The sequence below is a fragment of the Schistocerca cancellata genome, chromosome 12, assembly GCF_023864275.1.
Source record: "Schistocerca cancellata isolate TAMUIC-IGC-003103 chromosome 12, iqSchCanc2.1, whole genome shotgun sequence".
Lineage (NCBI taxonomy): Eukaryota > Metazoa > Arthropoda > Insecta > Orthoptera > Acrididae > Schistocerca > Schistocerca cancellata.
In genome coordinates this window covers 62563684-62580854 of record NC_064637.1, presented here as the reverse complement: position 1 = coordinate 62580854, position 17171 = coordinate 62563684, and the positions used below count along the sequence as shown (strand labels likewise).

The window sequence follows — 17171 nt, the reverse complement described above, 5'->3', positions numbered from 1 at the left end:
CGCGCGAGTGTATACCCGTCCTTTTTTCCCCCCTAAGGTAAGTCTTTCCGCTCCCGGGACTGGAATGACTCCTTACCCTCTCCCTTAAAACCCACATCCTTTCGTCTTTCCCTCTCCATCCCTCTTTCCTGATGAGGCAACAGTTTGTTGCGAAAGCTTGAATTTTGTGTGTATGTTTGTGTTCGTTTGTGTGTCTGTCGACCTGCCAGCACTTTCATTTGGTAAGTCACATCATCTTTGTTTTTAGGTATATTTTTCCTTCGTGGAATGTTTCCTTCTATTATAACTATATATATATATATATATATATATATACTTAATGACAACATACTTAAGAACTTACAGGTTCAAAAAATAACAAATTGCTTTTGTTATGTAAAGGACATTTTTTAATTTTTTGTTTTATTTGAGAATTCAACATCAATTTATAAAAATTACTCTGAGTTTTTCATACAGTATTCAGCAAAACAGTTTCTGCTCTTTCATTGTCACATGCAAACACAGTGCACAGTATTTCAAATCTGATCATTTCATTTTCAAAGAAGAAACATTGACATTTAATTACAATCTTCACAAATTTTATCTCCTTTGTGCTGATATGATTTTGTTACGCTATTTTACTAAAATGCTGTTATTTCAAGTAAAAAAAAAAATACAAAATGATATAGAGAAATTCACAAACGTACAGGTGGCCGGCACAGTTCTCAGTCGTCGGACCCGTACGACACAATGTGACTATTTTGGTTACGGACGGTCCAGGGGCAAACCACAGAGCGCAGGCCTTCCTGGCACTTAGTACGGTCTGGATGCCTCCTTGGAGTGCTTCAACTGCACCTTAAGTCTCTTCGTGCCAATCTGGAACCCGTTCATCGCCTGTATTGCTGCCTGGGCGCTGACTGGGTTGTCATATGACACAAAACCAAAACACTTTGAAAGATTGGTTTGTTTATCAATGAATACTTTGGCTGACACAATGTTCCCAAAGGGCAAGAAGGTGGATGCAAGATCAGTATCACTGAATTCTGAATTCTTGTGGTAAGTGGTAGATGAAGAGGTTTGCTCCCTCAGGCCCCTCTATCTGCTTGCCAGCTGGACCTGCAGTGCTTCCAGCCCCTGTTATGCTCCCAGGTCCAGAGCCACCTCCGTGGGCACCGCCACTGCCAAATGCCGGAAAACCAGTGTACTGCTGGATGCCCGAGTAGGCAGATGTCAAGGCATCCAGTCCCAGCCCCGTACCATTGTGCGCCGCAGCTGCTGAACCCAGGCCATTGATGGAGGCCATCGAGTTCAGTGGGGACCCTGTCAAGCTGCCCAGCCCCATGCTCGTAACAGGGCTCAGTGGGCTACCACCCGACGTTTGTCCTGCCTACTCGGGCATCCAGCAGTACACTGGTTTTCCGGCATTTGGCAGTGGCGGTGCCCACGGAGGTGGCTCTGGACCTGGGAGCATAACAGGGGCTGGAAGCACTGCAGGTCCAGCTGGCAAGCAGATAGAGGGGCCTGAGGGAGCAAACCTCTTCATCTACCACTTACCACAAGAATTCAGAATTCAGTGATACTGATCTTGCATCCACCTTCTTGCCCTTTGGGAACATTGTGTCAGCCAAAGTATTCATTGATAAACAAACCAATCTTTCAAAGTGTTTTGGTTTTGTGTCATATGACAACCCAGTCAGCGCCCAGGCAGCAATACAGGCGATGAACGGGTTCCAGATTGGCACGAAGAGACTTAAGGTGCAGTTGAAGCGCTCCAAGGAGGCATCCAGACCGTACTAAGTGCCAGGAAGGCCTGCGCTCTGTGGTTTGCCCCTGGACCGTCCGTAACCAAAATAGTCACATTGTGTCGTACGGGTCCGACGACTGAGAACTGTGCCGGCCACCTGTACGTTTGTGAATTTCTCTATATCATTTTGTATTTTTTTTTTTACTTGAAATAACAGCATTTTAGTAAAATAGCGTAACAAAATCATATCAGCACAAAGGAGATAAAATTTGTGAAGATTGTAATTAAATGTCAATGTTTCTTCTTTGAAAATGAAATGATCAGATTTGAAATACTGTGCACTGTGTTTGCATGTGACAATGAAAGAGCAGAAACTGTTTTGCTGAATACTGTATGAAAAACTCAGAGTAATTTTTATAAATTGATGTTGAATTCTCAAATAAAACAAAAAATTAAAAAATTGCCTTTACATAACAAAAGCAATTTGTTATTTTTTGAACCTGTAAGTTCTTAAGTATGTTGTCATTAAGTGTATATATATATATATATATATATATATATATATATATATATATAGTTATAATAGAAGGAAACATTCCACGAAGGAAAAATATACCTAAAAACAAAGATGATGTGACTTACCAAATGAAAGTGCTGGCAGGTCGACAGACACACAAACGAACACAAACATACACACAAAATTCAAGCTTTCGCAACAAACTGTTGCCTCATCAGGAAAGAGGGAAGGAGAGGGAAAGACGAAAGGATGTGGGTTTTAAGGGAGAGGGTAAGGAGTCATTCCAGTCCCGGGAGCGGAAAGACTTGCCTCAGGGGGAAAAAAGGACGGGTATACACTCGCGCACACACACACATATCCATCCACACATATACAGACACAAGCAGACATATTTAAAGACAAAGAGTTTGGGCAGAGATGTCAGTCGAGGCAGAAGTGCAGAGGCAAAGACGTTGTTGAATGACAGGTGAGGTATGAGTGGCGGCAACTTGAAATTAGCGGAGATTGAGGCCTGGTGGATAACGGGAAGAGAGGATATATTGAAGAGCAAGTTCCCATCTCCGGAGTTCGGATAGGTTGGTGTTATTAGGAAGTATCCAGATAACCCGGACGGTGTAACACTGCGCCAAAATGTGCTGGTCGTGCACCAAGGCATGTTTAGCCACAGGGTGATCCTCATTACCAACAAACACTGTCTGCCTGTGTCCATTCATGCGAATGGACAGTTTGTTGCTGGTCATTCCCACATAGAACGCATCACAGTGTAGGCAGGTCAGTTGGTAGATCACGTGGGTGCTTTCACACGTAGCTCTGCCTTTGATTGTGTACACCTTCCGGGTTACAGGACTGGAGTAGGTGGTGGTGGGAGGGTGCATGGGACAGGTTTTACACCGGGGGCGGTTACAAGGGTAGGAGCCAGAGGGTAGGGAAGGTGGTTTGGGGATTTCATAGGGATGAACTAAGAGGTTACGAAGGTTAGGTGGACGACGGAAAGACACTCTTGGTGGAGTGGGGAGGATTTCATGAAGGATGGATCTCATTTCAGGGCAGGATTTGAGGAAGTCGTATCCCTGCTGGAGAGCCACATTCAGAATCTGATCCAGTCCCGGAAAGTATCCTGTCACAAGTGGGGCACTTTTGTGGTTCTTCTGTGGGAGGTTCTGGGTTTGAGAGGATGAGGAAGTGGCTCTGGTTATTTGCTTCTGTACCAGGTCGGGAGGGTAGTTGCGGGATGCGAAAGCTGTTGTCAGGTTGTTGGTGTAATGCTTCAGGGATTCCGGACTGGAGCAGATTCGTTTGCCACGAAGACCTAGGCTGTAGGGAAGGGACCGTTTGATGTGGAATGGGTGGCAGCTGTCGTAATGGAGGTACTGTTGCTTGTTGGTGGGTTTGATGTGGACGGACGTGTGAAGCTGGCCATTGGACAGGTGAAGGTCAACATCAAGGAAAGTGGCATGGGATTTGGAGTAGGACCAGGTAAATCTGATGGAACCAAAGGAGTTGAGGTTGGAGAGGAAATTCTGGAGTTCTTCTTCACTGTGAGTCCAGATCATGAAGATGTCATCAATAAATCTGTACCAAACTTTGGGTTGGCAGGCCTGGGTAACCAAGAAGGCTTCCTCTAAGCGACCCATGAATAGGTTGGCGTACGAGGGGGCCATCCTGGTACCCATGGCTGTTCCCTTTAATTGTTGGTATGTCTGGTTTTCAAAAGTGAAGAAGTTGTGGGTCAGGATGAAGCTGGCTAAGGTAATGAGGAAAGAGGTTTTAGGTAGGGTGGCAGGTGATCGGCGTGAAAGGAAGTGCTCCATCGCAGCAAGGCCCTGGACGTGCGGGATATTTGTGTATAAGGAAGTGGCATCAATGGTTACAAGGATGGTTTCTGAAGGTAACGGATTGGGTAAGGATTCCAGGCGTTCCAGAAAGTGGTTGGTGTCTTTGATGAAGGATGGGAGACTGCATGTAATGGGTTGAAGGTGTTGATCTACGTAGGCAGAGATACATTCTGTGGGGGCTTGGTAACCAGCTACAATGGGGCGGCCGGGATGATTGGGTTTGTGAATTTTAGGAAGAAGGTAGAAGGTAGGGGTGCGGGGTGTCAGGAGGTTGATGGAGTCAGGTGAAAGGTTTTGTAGGGGGCCTAAGGTTCTGAGGATTCCTTGAAGCTCTGCCTGGACATCAGGAATGGGATTACCTTGGCAAACTTTGTATGTGTTGTTGTCTGAAAGCTGACGCAGTCCCTCAGCCACATACTCCCGACGATCAAGTACCACGGTCGTGGAACCCTTGTCCGCCGGAAGAATGACGATGGACCGGTCAGCCTTCAGATCACGGATAGCCTGGGCTTCAGCAGTGGTGATGTTGGGAGTAGGATTAAGGTTTTTTAAGAAGAATTGAGAGGCAAGGCTGGAAGTCAGAAATTCCTGGAAGGTTTGGAGAGGGTGATTCTGAGGAAGAGGGGGTGGGTCCCGCTGTGACGGAGGACGGAACTGTTCCAGGCAGGGTTCCTTCTATTATAACTATATATATATATATATATATATATATATATATATATATATATATATATAGAGGGAAACGTTCCACGTGGGAAAAATATATTTAAAAAGAAAGATGATGAGACTTACCAAACAAAAGCGCTGGCAGGTCGAAAGACACACAAACAATGTTTGTGTTTGTTTGTTTGTGTGTCTATCGACCTGCCAGCGCTTTTGTTTGGTAAGTCTCATCATCTATATATATATATATATATATATATATATATATATATATATATATATATCTAAAAACAAAGATGATGTGACTTACCAAATGAAAGTGCTGGCAGGTCGACAGACACACAAACGAACACAAACATACACACAAAATTCAAGCTTTCGCAACAAACTGTTGCCTCATCAGGAAAGAGGGAAGGAGAGGGAAAGACGAAAGGATGTGGGTTTTAAGGGAGAGGGTAAGGAGTCATTCCAGTCCCGGGAGCGGAAAGACTTACCTTAGGGGGAAAAAAGGACGGGTATACACTCGCACACACACACATATCCATCCACACATATACAGACACAAGCTTGTGTCTGTATATGTGTGGATGGATATGTGTGTGTGTGCGAGTGTATACCCGTCCTTTTTTCCCCCTAAGGTAAGTCTTTCCGCTCCCGGGACTGGAATGACTCCTTACCCTCTCCCTTAAAACCCACATCCTTTCGTCTTTCCCTCTCCTTCCCTCTTTCCTGATGAGGCAACAGTTTGTTGCGAAAGCTTGGATTTTGTGTGTATGTTTGTGTTCGTTTGTGTGTCTGTCGACCTGCCAGCACTTTCATTTGGTAAGTCACATCATCTTTGTTTTTAGGTATATATATATATATATATAATAGAGGGAAACATTCCACGTGGGAAAAATATTTCTAAAAAGAAAGATGATGATGAGACTTACCAAACAAAAGCACTGGCAGGTCGATAGACACACAAACAAACACAAACATACACACAAAATTCTAGCTTTCGCAACCAACGGTTGCCTCGTCAGGAAAGAGGGAAAGACAAAAGGATTTTGGTTTTAAGGGAGAGGGTAAAGCGGGATTGGAATGACTCCTTACCCTCTCCCTTAAAACCAAAATCCTTTTATCTTTCCCTCTCCTTCCCTCTTTCCTGACGAGGCAACCGTTGGTTGCGAAGGCTAGAATTTTGTGTGTATGTTTGTGTGTCTATCAACCTGCCAGCGCTTTTGTTTGGTAAGTCTCATCATCTTTCTTTTTAGAAATATATATATATATGTGGGGGCATCTGGGATCTCCTCCCAAACCCACTGAACCAATTTCAACCAAACTTGGCACACAAACAGCAGGCCTCAATGTATCAGCACTCTGGGGTTTATAACCTCCTAGCTCAAATAGGTGTGCAGATATGGGTAAATACATGTTTTTCAAACTTCTGGCATATAGGTTGCCCTGCATGACAGAACAGTATCAACCTGCCAAATCAAACTGCTTTGAAGGTAAGCCTACATGTCAGGGGCAAGAAATGGTTTTCCTAGCCACAGACATGTAGTATACACTTCAAGACAGGCATGTTGTGTTAAAGTATCACTGATCTGCTCTGCATGGCGGCCTATATGCCAGGGGCAAATAAATGATTTTCAAGTCACTGATGTATGACAGGGCCATGTGACATGCACTGTGAGAATATCAGCCTGTTTTACTGAACTATACTGCACAGGCTACACTTGTTGGGGACAGGTTGAGATGGATTTGGAGGGGTGGGGGGGGGGGGGGGGCTGGACACAGCAAAGAGGAGGAGGAAATGGACAGAGGAGAGGAAGGGGAAATGCATGAAGCAGTTGGGAGATGTAGAGGCACAGTGGGCAGAGATGGTAAGAAAGGGGGAGGAAAAAGTGTGCAGAGGGAGGGGCAGGAGGAAATGGACAAAGAGAGGGAGAGAGAGAGAGAGAGAGAGAGAGAGAGAGAGAGAGAGAGAGAGAGAGAGAGAGAGAGAGAGAGAAAATGGGGAGGAAATTCACAGAGATGGGATGATGATCAATTGTACACAGAAATGGAGAAAGAGATGGACACAGGGACACAGAGAGGGTGAGTAGGAAGTGTATTCAGTGTGTTGAAAGCTTACACAGGCAAAGCCAAAGGCAAATTTCAAATTGCATATAAATTTTAAGGAAAGGATTGCAAAGCATACACAAAAACTTTATATGTATCATTAGATACTCTTACAGTTGATGATTTACACATGCCAGTGTGATATTTGTCTTTAGAACAGTGTGCAGCTTCCAAGAGTTGCTCAGAGGTCAAAGTTAAATTAATGGAATGTGAAGTCTTGTATGCTTTAATTACTATCCCTTCTTGGAAAATTATTTGCAGAGTCCTCATGGAAGCTGTTAAGTGCAACCCTTTCTTGGAAATTATTTGCAATCCCAAAGTTTCTTTTGCCTTTCCCTTTCATGCCTTTACATAGATATTAATAAATATAATTTATTGTGCATTTTTTGGCTTATTTGCAGTGTAGTAACATAAAAATTGAAAATAACAAAAAAATTTCATATAAGGACTGGACCCAATGACCCTCGGATTACCATTCTACACTCTTTCTGCCGCGTTAAGTGCTGTCTGGAAACTAAACTATAATGTAAATGGCTAATGCCTCACCCTACATATGCCAAAAATGCTATTTATTTCCTAAATATTTGGCTATCTGAAGCTTCGACTTCTGTCACTTTCATTCCTGGCCAAGCCCTGCATCTACCATACATCTGAACAAAATCGGTACAATGAGTACGTGTAATCCACTCCTGGGTAGATTTTCTCCTCTCATCTCACAAAAGATAAGTCCCTACTTTCCAACCACCCATAAATAATCCCTCTTCTCTCCCAGAAAAGGAACATAGACATTATCAAAGCTAAAATTAATATTTTCTACTTTCAAGTGTGTATTGATAGTATTAGGATTGGCACTTCCTAAAAGGTCCTGAGCAGCTGTTCTGTCTTCTTGCAATTTTCTAAAAATTCAGTATGAGGTATTTACTTTCTCGACAATGGAAACTACTATTTTTAAAAACTGTCCCCCCACTTTAAAAATTTCATCTGTAAAAATGACCCGTACAAAAGTACAATGGAGTATGGAACACTGGAGTACAAACAAGGAAAAGTCACAAAGATTTATCATCTCGAAAACAAAGTAAAGGTACATTCACACGATGCCTCTTTCCTCATGCGCACTCACACACACATGTGCATGCTCAACAATTTATGGAACAAACACACGTATGCATGGGCTTTTTTGTGCCCACAAATTGCCTTGCTGCACAACAGGTCTAACATTCTTCTTTGTTTGGGAGTTTGTGCTGCATTTATTGTGGTGAAAAAGGGAGAGAAAAAGAAAACACAAAAACCATATTGGGTAAGAAAGTATCTAAAAAACAGAAGTATGAGAAACACAAAGCGATGACACCATTTAGTCTGCAAATTTCTGGAGGTGGTCACAGCATATATTTACATTTTGTGTTTGGAAAACTGCAGTGATAAAAGGTTGGCAATAATATTATGTTAGCTGGTAACTGCAACTTGTATGCCAGTTTGCACTATTTCACATTTCAAAATGAAGCAGTTCAATGATTTTTTTCTGAAACTGAGACATCCTTAAGGGAGATTCTTAGTCGTTATGTGAAGGTTTAACTTTCAATGTGTCATTTGTATTTTATTTTACAAAAAAATGTTATTTACAAAATTTTAATCATGAAAGGTTATATGTAGATTAACACCCTGTGACTCTGCAAATTCACACAGATGCCAGAATCTGCTAGAATGGAGGCTGTGTTTTCCAAGTTTGTACATCCTGCATCATCAAAGTCCTTCATTTCAGTTTCTATTTGTTTGTTGAAGAGTTCCACCAACCTCATCTTTTCTTCTGTTCCAACATTAGACTCCTCAACTGCTATGCTATTAAGTCACCATAACATGAATATTTGATGTTTCCGTATGCATATTTCACAAACTTGTAGGCTTCTCCTCCTCCTCCTCCTCCTCCATTTTCCTACTTTGAGACCTGTCTTGTTTGTTATAATGATATAATCGGAGACTTATCGTACTTGACACCCAAGGGCACCAAATCTCATCATTTATAAATTATTAGGAATAAACTGACATTTCTACACGAAAATGACGTTATACCACAACCTCAACGCACTGCACAATGTAACACACATGGGCCCCACCTACCTGTCGTCTGCTAATTAGTGTCGGAGATTTGCACTGAATCTGGGAAGTGACGCAGTATATGTATGGCCTCCATATCGAGGAAATTACATGTGCACAAACGTGCATGCATAGTTGCAGTGTTGGAAATGTAAGCGGTTGTGCAAAGTTGAACAGAAAAAGGCATCATGTGGACGCACCTTTACAAGGTGAATCTTCTGTCTGTCTGCAGATACGTGTCTGCATTCCTAGTGCACACGGAAATCTCCATGTCACAGTAATGCAGCGCGTGACTCGAGGAGCCACAACAAAACAATGCAGCCCATCTCCACTTTATCGTTAGTTGCAGCATTTTGTTTTGGATTCCATATCAGCTTGCTATTTTACTGCAATACTTTGATTTCAATGTGTACCAAGATTACACACAATTATGTAACTTTATTTTGTCCAGACGATAATCGAAACATCATAATTGTCCCCTCTCCTTTTCCATATACCGTCCACTGCCCTCCACTCCTGAACATTGTTCTATTAATACACATAAAGCTGTGAGCTACAAATGTTCTATGTTGCAGAAGATACTGCCTAAATGTGAGCACTGGCGTCATAGCAGTGCCATCACATACACTATCTGATCAGAAGTGTCTAGGTATCCCCAAGTATTGTGGAACTGACTGTTAGACATCACAAGAGGTGGACCCGGCAATGTAAAAGAAGGTGGTGAGTACTAGGTTGTAAGCAGAGAAGCAGTGACAGTAGAATGGATCAGTCAGGAGAGCTCAGTGATTTTGAACACTGAGTAGTCACTGGATGAAACGAATCCGTCAGTGACATTTAAACCTTTTGGAACCCATCAGAGTCGACTGCAGGTGATGTGATCGGAAGGGAAAATGTGAAGGAACAACTGTGGGTAAACCGAGACAAGACAGACCACACATACTGCCAGACACGGACTGTCTAACGTTATGGAGGATTGTTGTACACAAATGAAATTGGCAGAAGGACTAACATGGGAGTTCCATAAGTGATAGAATCAGCCCAGCTACAGCACAATGACCGTGTGCCAGTAGTTAAAAGGAATGGGGTACAATGGGCAAGCAGCCCCTCACAAACCGCACATTCTGTAGACAGTGTTAAGTGATGCTCGTGGTGGAGCAAAGAGTGACAGCAGTGGATAGTGGATGACTGGAAATGAGTTATTTGGAGAGATGAACCACTCTACCCCCCTGTGGTAATTCAACGAAAGGGTCCAGATTCGGCAAATGTCTGGACAGTTTTACCTGCCATTGTGTGCAGGGCCAACAGTGAAATACAGAGGAGGTGGTGTTACAACATTGGGGTTTCTCACGGTTAGGGTGTGGTCCTTGTAGTACACTAAAGAAAACGCTAACAGCAGAAGGATAAAGGTACGAACACATCTTACAGTGGAGGAATAGTTTCGAGGCGATGACTGGTTATGTCATCGTGAAAATGCTCCCTGTCATAAAGCAGCATCTGTGAGGCAATAGTTTACAAAAACATTCCTGAAATGGACTGGCCTGCCCAGAGTTCCAACCTGAACCCAATGAAAACCTCTGGAATGAGTTACAATGCCGACATCACTCCTGACCCAAGTGTCCAACATCACTGCCTTCTCTGGTTTTGGCTCTCGAGGAAAAACGGGCTGCCATTTCTCTGCAGATATTCAAATACCTTATTAGCCGTGTCCCCAGCAGAGTTCACGATGTCATAAAGATGAAGGGTGGAGACGTACCATATTAATGTCCACTAATGGGTGTCCAGATACTTTGATCAGATAGTGTACAAGTTTTACCAGCGAAGCTGGAATGTAAGGTACTTTACTGAAATGCTAAATGTATCTTCTTGCCAGGTCGAAGGTTGAACGTATGAAGCACAAGAAATAATGAGAACTGAAACTGTCACAAAATTAAATGCAGTGAAGACAATGTTATCTCTCTGGAAAGTGACCAGTCTTAATTTATCTTGTATTATACCCAATGCATGTATACGTAATCTATCAGCATCTTTCAAACTGCTATTCATTTACTTTCTCATTCCTACAGATTTAGAAACGTGTTGTGTAAATCAACTACAGAACACACTTATTAACTGGAAGTAGCTTTAGTACTTGTTATTTTTAGTGTTTCTGCAGCGTACTAACACAATGATGAGTGGTGTATTAAATAATTAAAACTGTAGTAACTTCTTTGTGGAAACACTTGTGTGAGTATTGCTGTTTATGTAAGAAAGAACATTATGTAAATGAAATAAACAATAAAACATGATATTATTCTAAAGAAATACTATTATTAGAGTACTAAAAGATCAAACACACAAGAGGACATACGAGTAAAAATTTGTTATCTCATGATACATCTACTTTTTAACAGACATACGCACATTGCTATAATGTTTTCTTTACTTAGACACACAAAACAAATCTGAACTTTCTACACATCAAACTGCTATATACTGGATTAGACAGTCCCGTAATATTGAAGAAATATTTCACCATTAACTTCTGCTCATAATAAAATGAACGGCAGACTATTTGTCATGCAACATAATGCAAAATGTAAAGCTATAGGGCACATTATGTGCTACTAATATACTGGAACATAACATTATGCTGTAACAGAAAAAGGATATTAAAAACTGAATTTGATCTAGCATTCCAATACCATAATTTTATAAAATGTGAATACAATTATACAAAAATTACTTGACAGGCAGTATAAGTGAAGTTGAACCAAATATAACAAGCTGTTCCACTGTGTGCTGTAACATTTTTACATGAGAAACAAAAGTACAGCTTAAGAAACAAATGTAAGTAGCACATGGTTCCTTAGAAATGTGACTTATCTACAGATGGAAAGTGCTATGTTAAAAAAACACAAATTCTACTGAGAGCTAATGGGCACTTCTGATTATCAAATGTTTCACTGTTTGCACCATATATCAAACAAAATAATGCAACAGCATGTAGAAACAGAGTGTACTCAACATCATACTCCATGTAAAAGTACAGCCAAAGTAAGCATCAAAACACCATTAACAACATTAATAAATCAAATATGTTGGTACATAAGATATCTGTAACACAGCCCAACCAATAGAACCAAAGAAAGGTAACGGTCTACTGTGAGGCCAACTTATATATTAATTTATTTAAACGAGATAAAAATTATTACCAAATAAGTTATCCAGACATATCTCACATCTGTCTTCACTACTTCAATCTGTCATAATCTCCCTCCCAGTTTTGTCAAACATTTCAAAAAGTTTCTGGCATAAACAACTTTGTAAAATGTCTGTGACAAAGTGGTAGCCTCACCACTAATTGTAAGCAATTTATCAGTTCGATTATATAGGAACACTTTGTGCAGATTCTGCAGAGTAATGTCAGTAGCCTTGTGTTTTATCTTTCTGTATAAAACCTGAAAATTATGCTTGGTATCTAGTCATTTAAGAAATTTTAATGTGCAAGAAAGCAAGTGTACTACTAATGCTAACAAAATGGTGTGTATCCTGTTCTTGCACTTCAGCAAAGTCATCGCCTTGAAGTGTTCTGCAAGTATGCAGGGCTTTCTGGCTTATTAAAATAATCCAGATAGAATGTTGGTTCATGATGTGTGACAGACTCCAAAGCACCCTGAAATTCATTCCAAGATATTTCTTGAAAAACTGGAGGTGCTGATTTCATTTTACAGCAGTTATCTTCCGAACCAGAAACAGCCACTGCGACAATATGCAAGGCGTCGATTCGAGACTCTTCAAAGTGCCATCCACTAGGAAGAGGACGGCCCTTCACCTCCAGAGCAGTACCCACCTCCACACACCCGGGGGTATCGGGTAGACGACTGCTGCAAAATGAAAAACTCAAATCGCATAATTCAGGGCCCCCACCAATACCTTCACCTGTTGCTTTCAGGTAGCTCTCCTTAAGGGCCCACAACCTGAAGAACACGGCAGGGCCATCTCTGCCAGCATTCTCAATTGAAACCTGTTCAACTGCGGAGAGATTTCGTTTCATGATGCGCAACAAGTGTGCAGCATCACGATGTTTCTCTTCTACAGTGTCAACACCGACAGTATCAGCCACTGAACTTCCGTATCCTGCTTCACCAGCTAGCACTGCCCACCTCCCGGCATGAGAGATACTGAAACTGACTTTGGCATCTGTCAGCCCTTCCTGAACCGTCGGCTTGCCCCGACTGTCCCGTTCCAAGCGAACAGCACTCCACGGGATGGACAGAGCGCGACTCACAAACAATCGTGCTAAGAGGCGACCTGCCAAGGACGCACGAGCATCTCTCCGAAAAGCAAATCGACGGATTCGAGTGCACTCTTCTGGCTGGACACTCGACAGTGCCGAGACCCACTCTGCCTCAGATGGGCGCCATGAACCGACGTCAAACATCCATCGCACACTCATCTCCTTCACTGCAGATATCTTTGCACTTGCGAGCTGTTCTTGCCCTCCGGTTACAACAGGTTCAGCATTTTTTGACAAGTCTGCAAGATCTCGCTCTGGGCACCTCACCGAATGTGGAGAAGTGCTGGCTGCCTGCTTATTGTTGGTTTCTAAAGGAACATCTGTGCTCACTGCTATACCATCAACATGTTCAGTGTTAAGAGATACAGCAGCAGAGTCAACTTCAGATTTCCTTGTTACTCTATCTTCCTCGTAGCTTGCAAGTGATGCCTCCTCCATTTTATGCAAAACTGCACCCTCCAGTTGATCTGTCCAACTGCCACAAAATTCACTCAGTTTCAGGCACGAGGCACTTGACTTTGCTTGTGTCATTCCTTTAATAGCAACCAAAAATATTTCTGGCAAATATCTAAAGGTATTTGCCTTTTTGCAGTCTGACAGTGCTACCAAAATACCACAAAAACAGAAAGAATGTATTTTCTCTCTTACAGATTCCACTATGTCTTCTTGGTACCAATACTTAAGGCAAGCTCCATTGTTCTGAGCACTGGATAAACAGTTGGTCACTTTACTATTATACACACACACATCTGTGTGGTATACATACTTACCACAAATTTCCAAATGTGATTTGATAGTTATTTTCTCAACTGCAAAACGTACTAGTGCAGTGTGCAAAAAAACTCTCAAACTTGTACAAGACGGCTTATACATATTCTAATGCACAAGAGTGGTAATGCAGAATGTGCATATTTTCCACTAAACTGTTCATATTATTTTATAAAACTTAACTAAGATTTAACTACAACGCATCAAGCAAAAATATTTGTATATAATTTATCGTAAGTGCTTGAACACTATGTATGACGTTGCAGTAATGCTTAACAGTTCAATGTGTGAAAGCACCAAATTCATGCATCTCAGCTTTCTCTGCTTATGAAACTTCTTTTTTGAACTTGCACAATATCACTCTGTTAAAAGTCATTGTTTACTAAAAGCAATGTGTTCCAGCTATATATCACGGTATCCATCACTGAGATGTTAAAGAAGAAGAATGCCTGGAAGACACATATAGCCAGTGATCTTCACACCAAACAACATTTGGCACAGCCGACGCACTGCATTTGTAGGTGGTGTTAAGTGCAATATTTAGTATTTACTTTCCCACTGCAATGCTAACTCCACTGCACAAATGACCAAGTACTTTAACCTGGAAGAGAGAGCTTATGTCACAGGGCTGACAAGCTATTGGTGGAAGAGTTATTGAGCTAAGTGGTAAATCAGGCCTCACACTGTAAATCTTAAAAATGAAATTCAATAACCAGGAAACATGCTATGAATACAGCAACAGCCGAACTATAGAAATATCAAATTATAAAACTACTACTGATGTGACAGGACAAATATTTTGTAGAGTTAAGTCTTTGATTTTTGTTATGCAATTAATGAATGGTCAACTGAAGGGTCTAAATCCACCTGCCTGCTCTGACCCATGTTGCAACTGTGTTGTGTGAGGTCTTTGAGGTGCAGTGTGTTTGAAACGGATTGTGTTTGCAGAGGGTATGTTGGAGTAAACAATGGAACACTCTAATGTGGTATGCATATGTTCGTAAATTGTTTATAAGTAATGTTAGTGTGCCACTGGGCATAGCGCTGTGAGTTATTCGATATTTCAAAGTTTGCTTTTGTTGTCTTTACAGACAGTTACTTTAATGCCTTTAGTTATTGGCTACTGGTCTTGTTTCGACTTAGAAATGATTTCATCATGTTGTTAATAGTTTGAAAGTTATTTCTTTTCGTGTTTTGTTTAACAATGGATCACAGCAGACCTAGGCCTGCTAGCATAATGAGTAACTGTCAGAAACCAGTAAACCTTTTTATCAATGACCTATTAGACATGCCTTAATCCCAAAATTCATACAGTTTGTAACAAAACAAGTAAACGCTAAGAGGAGTCACTTGTTAAAAGTAGTACATACCTGAATGCCCCTGTCTACAAATACAAAATAAAAGAGCGTCGTTATTTGTATTGTATGTTGGGCTACAGTAGCAGGAAGTGAGACTTTAGTGTACAACAGATTTATTTATGCGAACAAGGCATAGAAGTTCGGAACCAAAACCAAAGGCAACTACAGCTTTGGTTCGAGACTTCGTTCGCCAATATCTTACTTGTTTAGCTGAAACACTAACGCCACTTACACAACAACGGAAGCCTGGTTCAGTTTGATAAATATAGCATTCTATGACCGTAATCCTTTCCCTTATTAATTCTTAAGTCATACATTTCAGAAACCAGTGCTACTAACGATACTACTCTCACTAGCAAGGAAAAAACCTTACAAAAATGAGAGGGGAAATGCTTCACAATGACATACCATCAAGGCGTACATTTTCTGGCCCTCGTCCACGAAGAGATGAAGTAGATTTTAGCACAGCATTCCCCAGAAGAGGTTGGCTGCAGTCGTAATCAGCTGAAAATATGAAAGTAAAATGTATTGTGCCATACTTGAGGGCAGTTACGACTGGCAAGTAACGTTGAGGGAAGGAAAGAAGTTTGGCACCAAAGGAAAAACCTTAGCAGAATACTTCGAATACACTACACCGATACAATATTGCCTGTAAATATTGAAATCGTCAATTTTATTTAATTCAGCGCCATTTTCGAACGGGCTTGGCCGTTATGAATCATCAGAGTCCTCCGTGAAGTGGCATGACAATGATTTCTCGAAGCACTATGGAAAATGTGTTTATGAAAACGATCGTATTGATCTACTTACTTGCTTTAACGTAATTTAAACTAAGAATGCACACAAATAGAACACAGTAATTCAGGTACACCATGGTTACAGAACAAAACACACCTAACACCAACCAAAGATATTGAGACAGTTAGATGACAATTCTCAACACACGCCCAGTTCATATCGATATATGTCATCCAACTCGTTGCACTTTCGGTTCATCTATAGTTCACGAAATATCTTAACATAGACACTTTCAAGGAAACAATCATTATGCTGTGAAGTTTAAGTATGGCTGCTACATTAAAAGGAAGAGAAAAAAGTTTAACGACCATTGTCATAGTTTATGCAGGTTAACGCAGCTAAATGACAGGTAACACGATTTAAGGGACAAAATAAACTTATGTTTTATTCGCACAACACACATCAATACATTTGATTACCAAATTATATTACGTTGCCCCATCAACAAACATGGGACATGTATATTCCATAGAGTCTAATGCACTCTGCACATCATATCTTGTGCGCCACTATGCACGCTGGAAAATGTTTGTTCAAATATCCCCAACGCTCCCCCTTGAACAAATATTTTTCAGATACTCAACACTATACATCCCAGGTTAAACCATAATGTTTCACCAGCTTCTGAAATTTGTCCTTACTGAGAGGCTTGGTTAGGAGATCAGATAACATTTCTTCCGTGCATAGATAACTGAGGATTATATTCCCCTGTTCCACATGATGTCTTATAAAGTGATGCCTTATGTCGGTAATTTCCAAGAATGATTGCTTATCGAAGTCGAGGTGTCCAAACGGTAAATATCGAGCGTGCGATAGTAAATCGATCATGTAACACCGCTGTGGGGCGTTCTGATCAATTATTTTTGATCGTCATATTTTCTGTTTTGCATCGTTCCCTTAGTTACTCTAAATTACATACCTCCGCGAATTATTCGTGAGTTGCTAGGGAAACCGAGACGATTTATGTCGTTAGTGAGTTGGATGTCTGGTGTACTTGACGTTTCTTCGGCGGATTCTCTCACATGGAAGAACCTAA

At 41.3% G+C, this 17171-nt stretch overlaps 1 protein-coding gene across 4 annotated transcripts in view; it reads right to left on the bottom strand.

Annotated features, from left to right (window-relative positions):
* The window catches only part of LOC126109764 (neurexin-4), a 167191-nt gene extending 150944 nt beyond the window's left edge, over window positions 1–16247 (bottom strand). For all 4 annotated transcript variants that reach the window (XM_049914817.1, XM_049914819.1, XM_049914816.1 and 1 more), the window contains exons 1-2: window positions 16148–16247; window positions 15746–15841 (exon numbers count right to left, since the gene is read on the bottom strand). In XM_049914817.1, the coding sequence (XP_049770774.1) occupies window positions 15746–15841; window positions 16148–16211 (160 nt within the window). In that variant the 5' untranslated portion in view covers window positions 16212–16247. The remainder of the gene's footprint in view (window positions 1–15745; window positions 15842–16147) is intronic.
* Window positions 16248–17171: the final 924 nt, after the last annotated feature.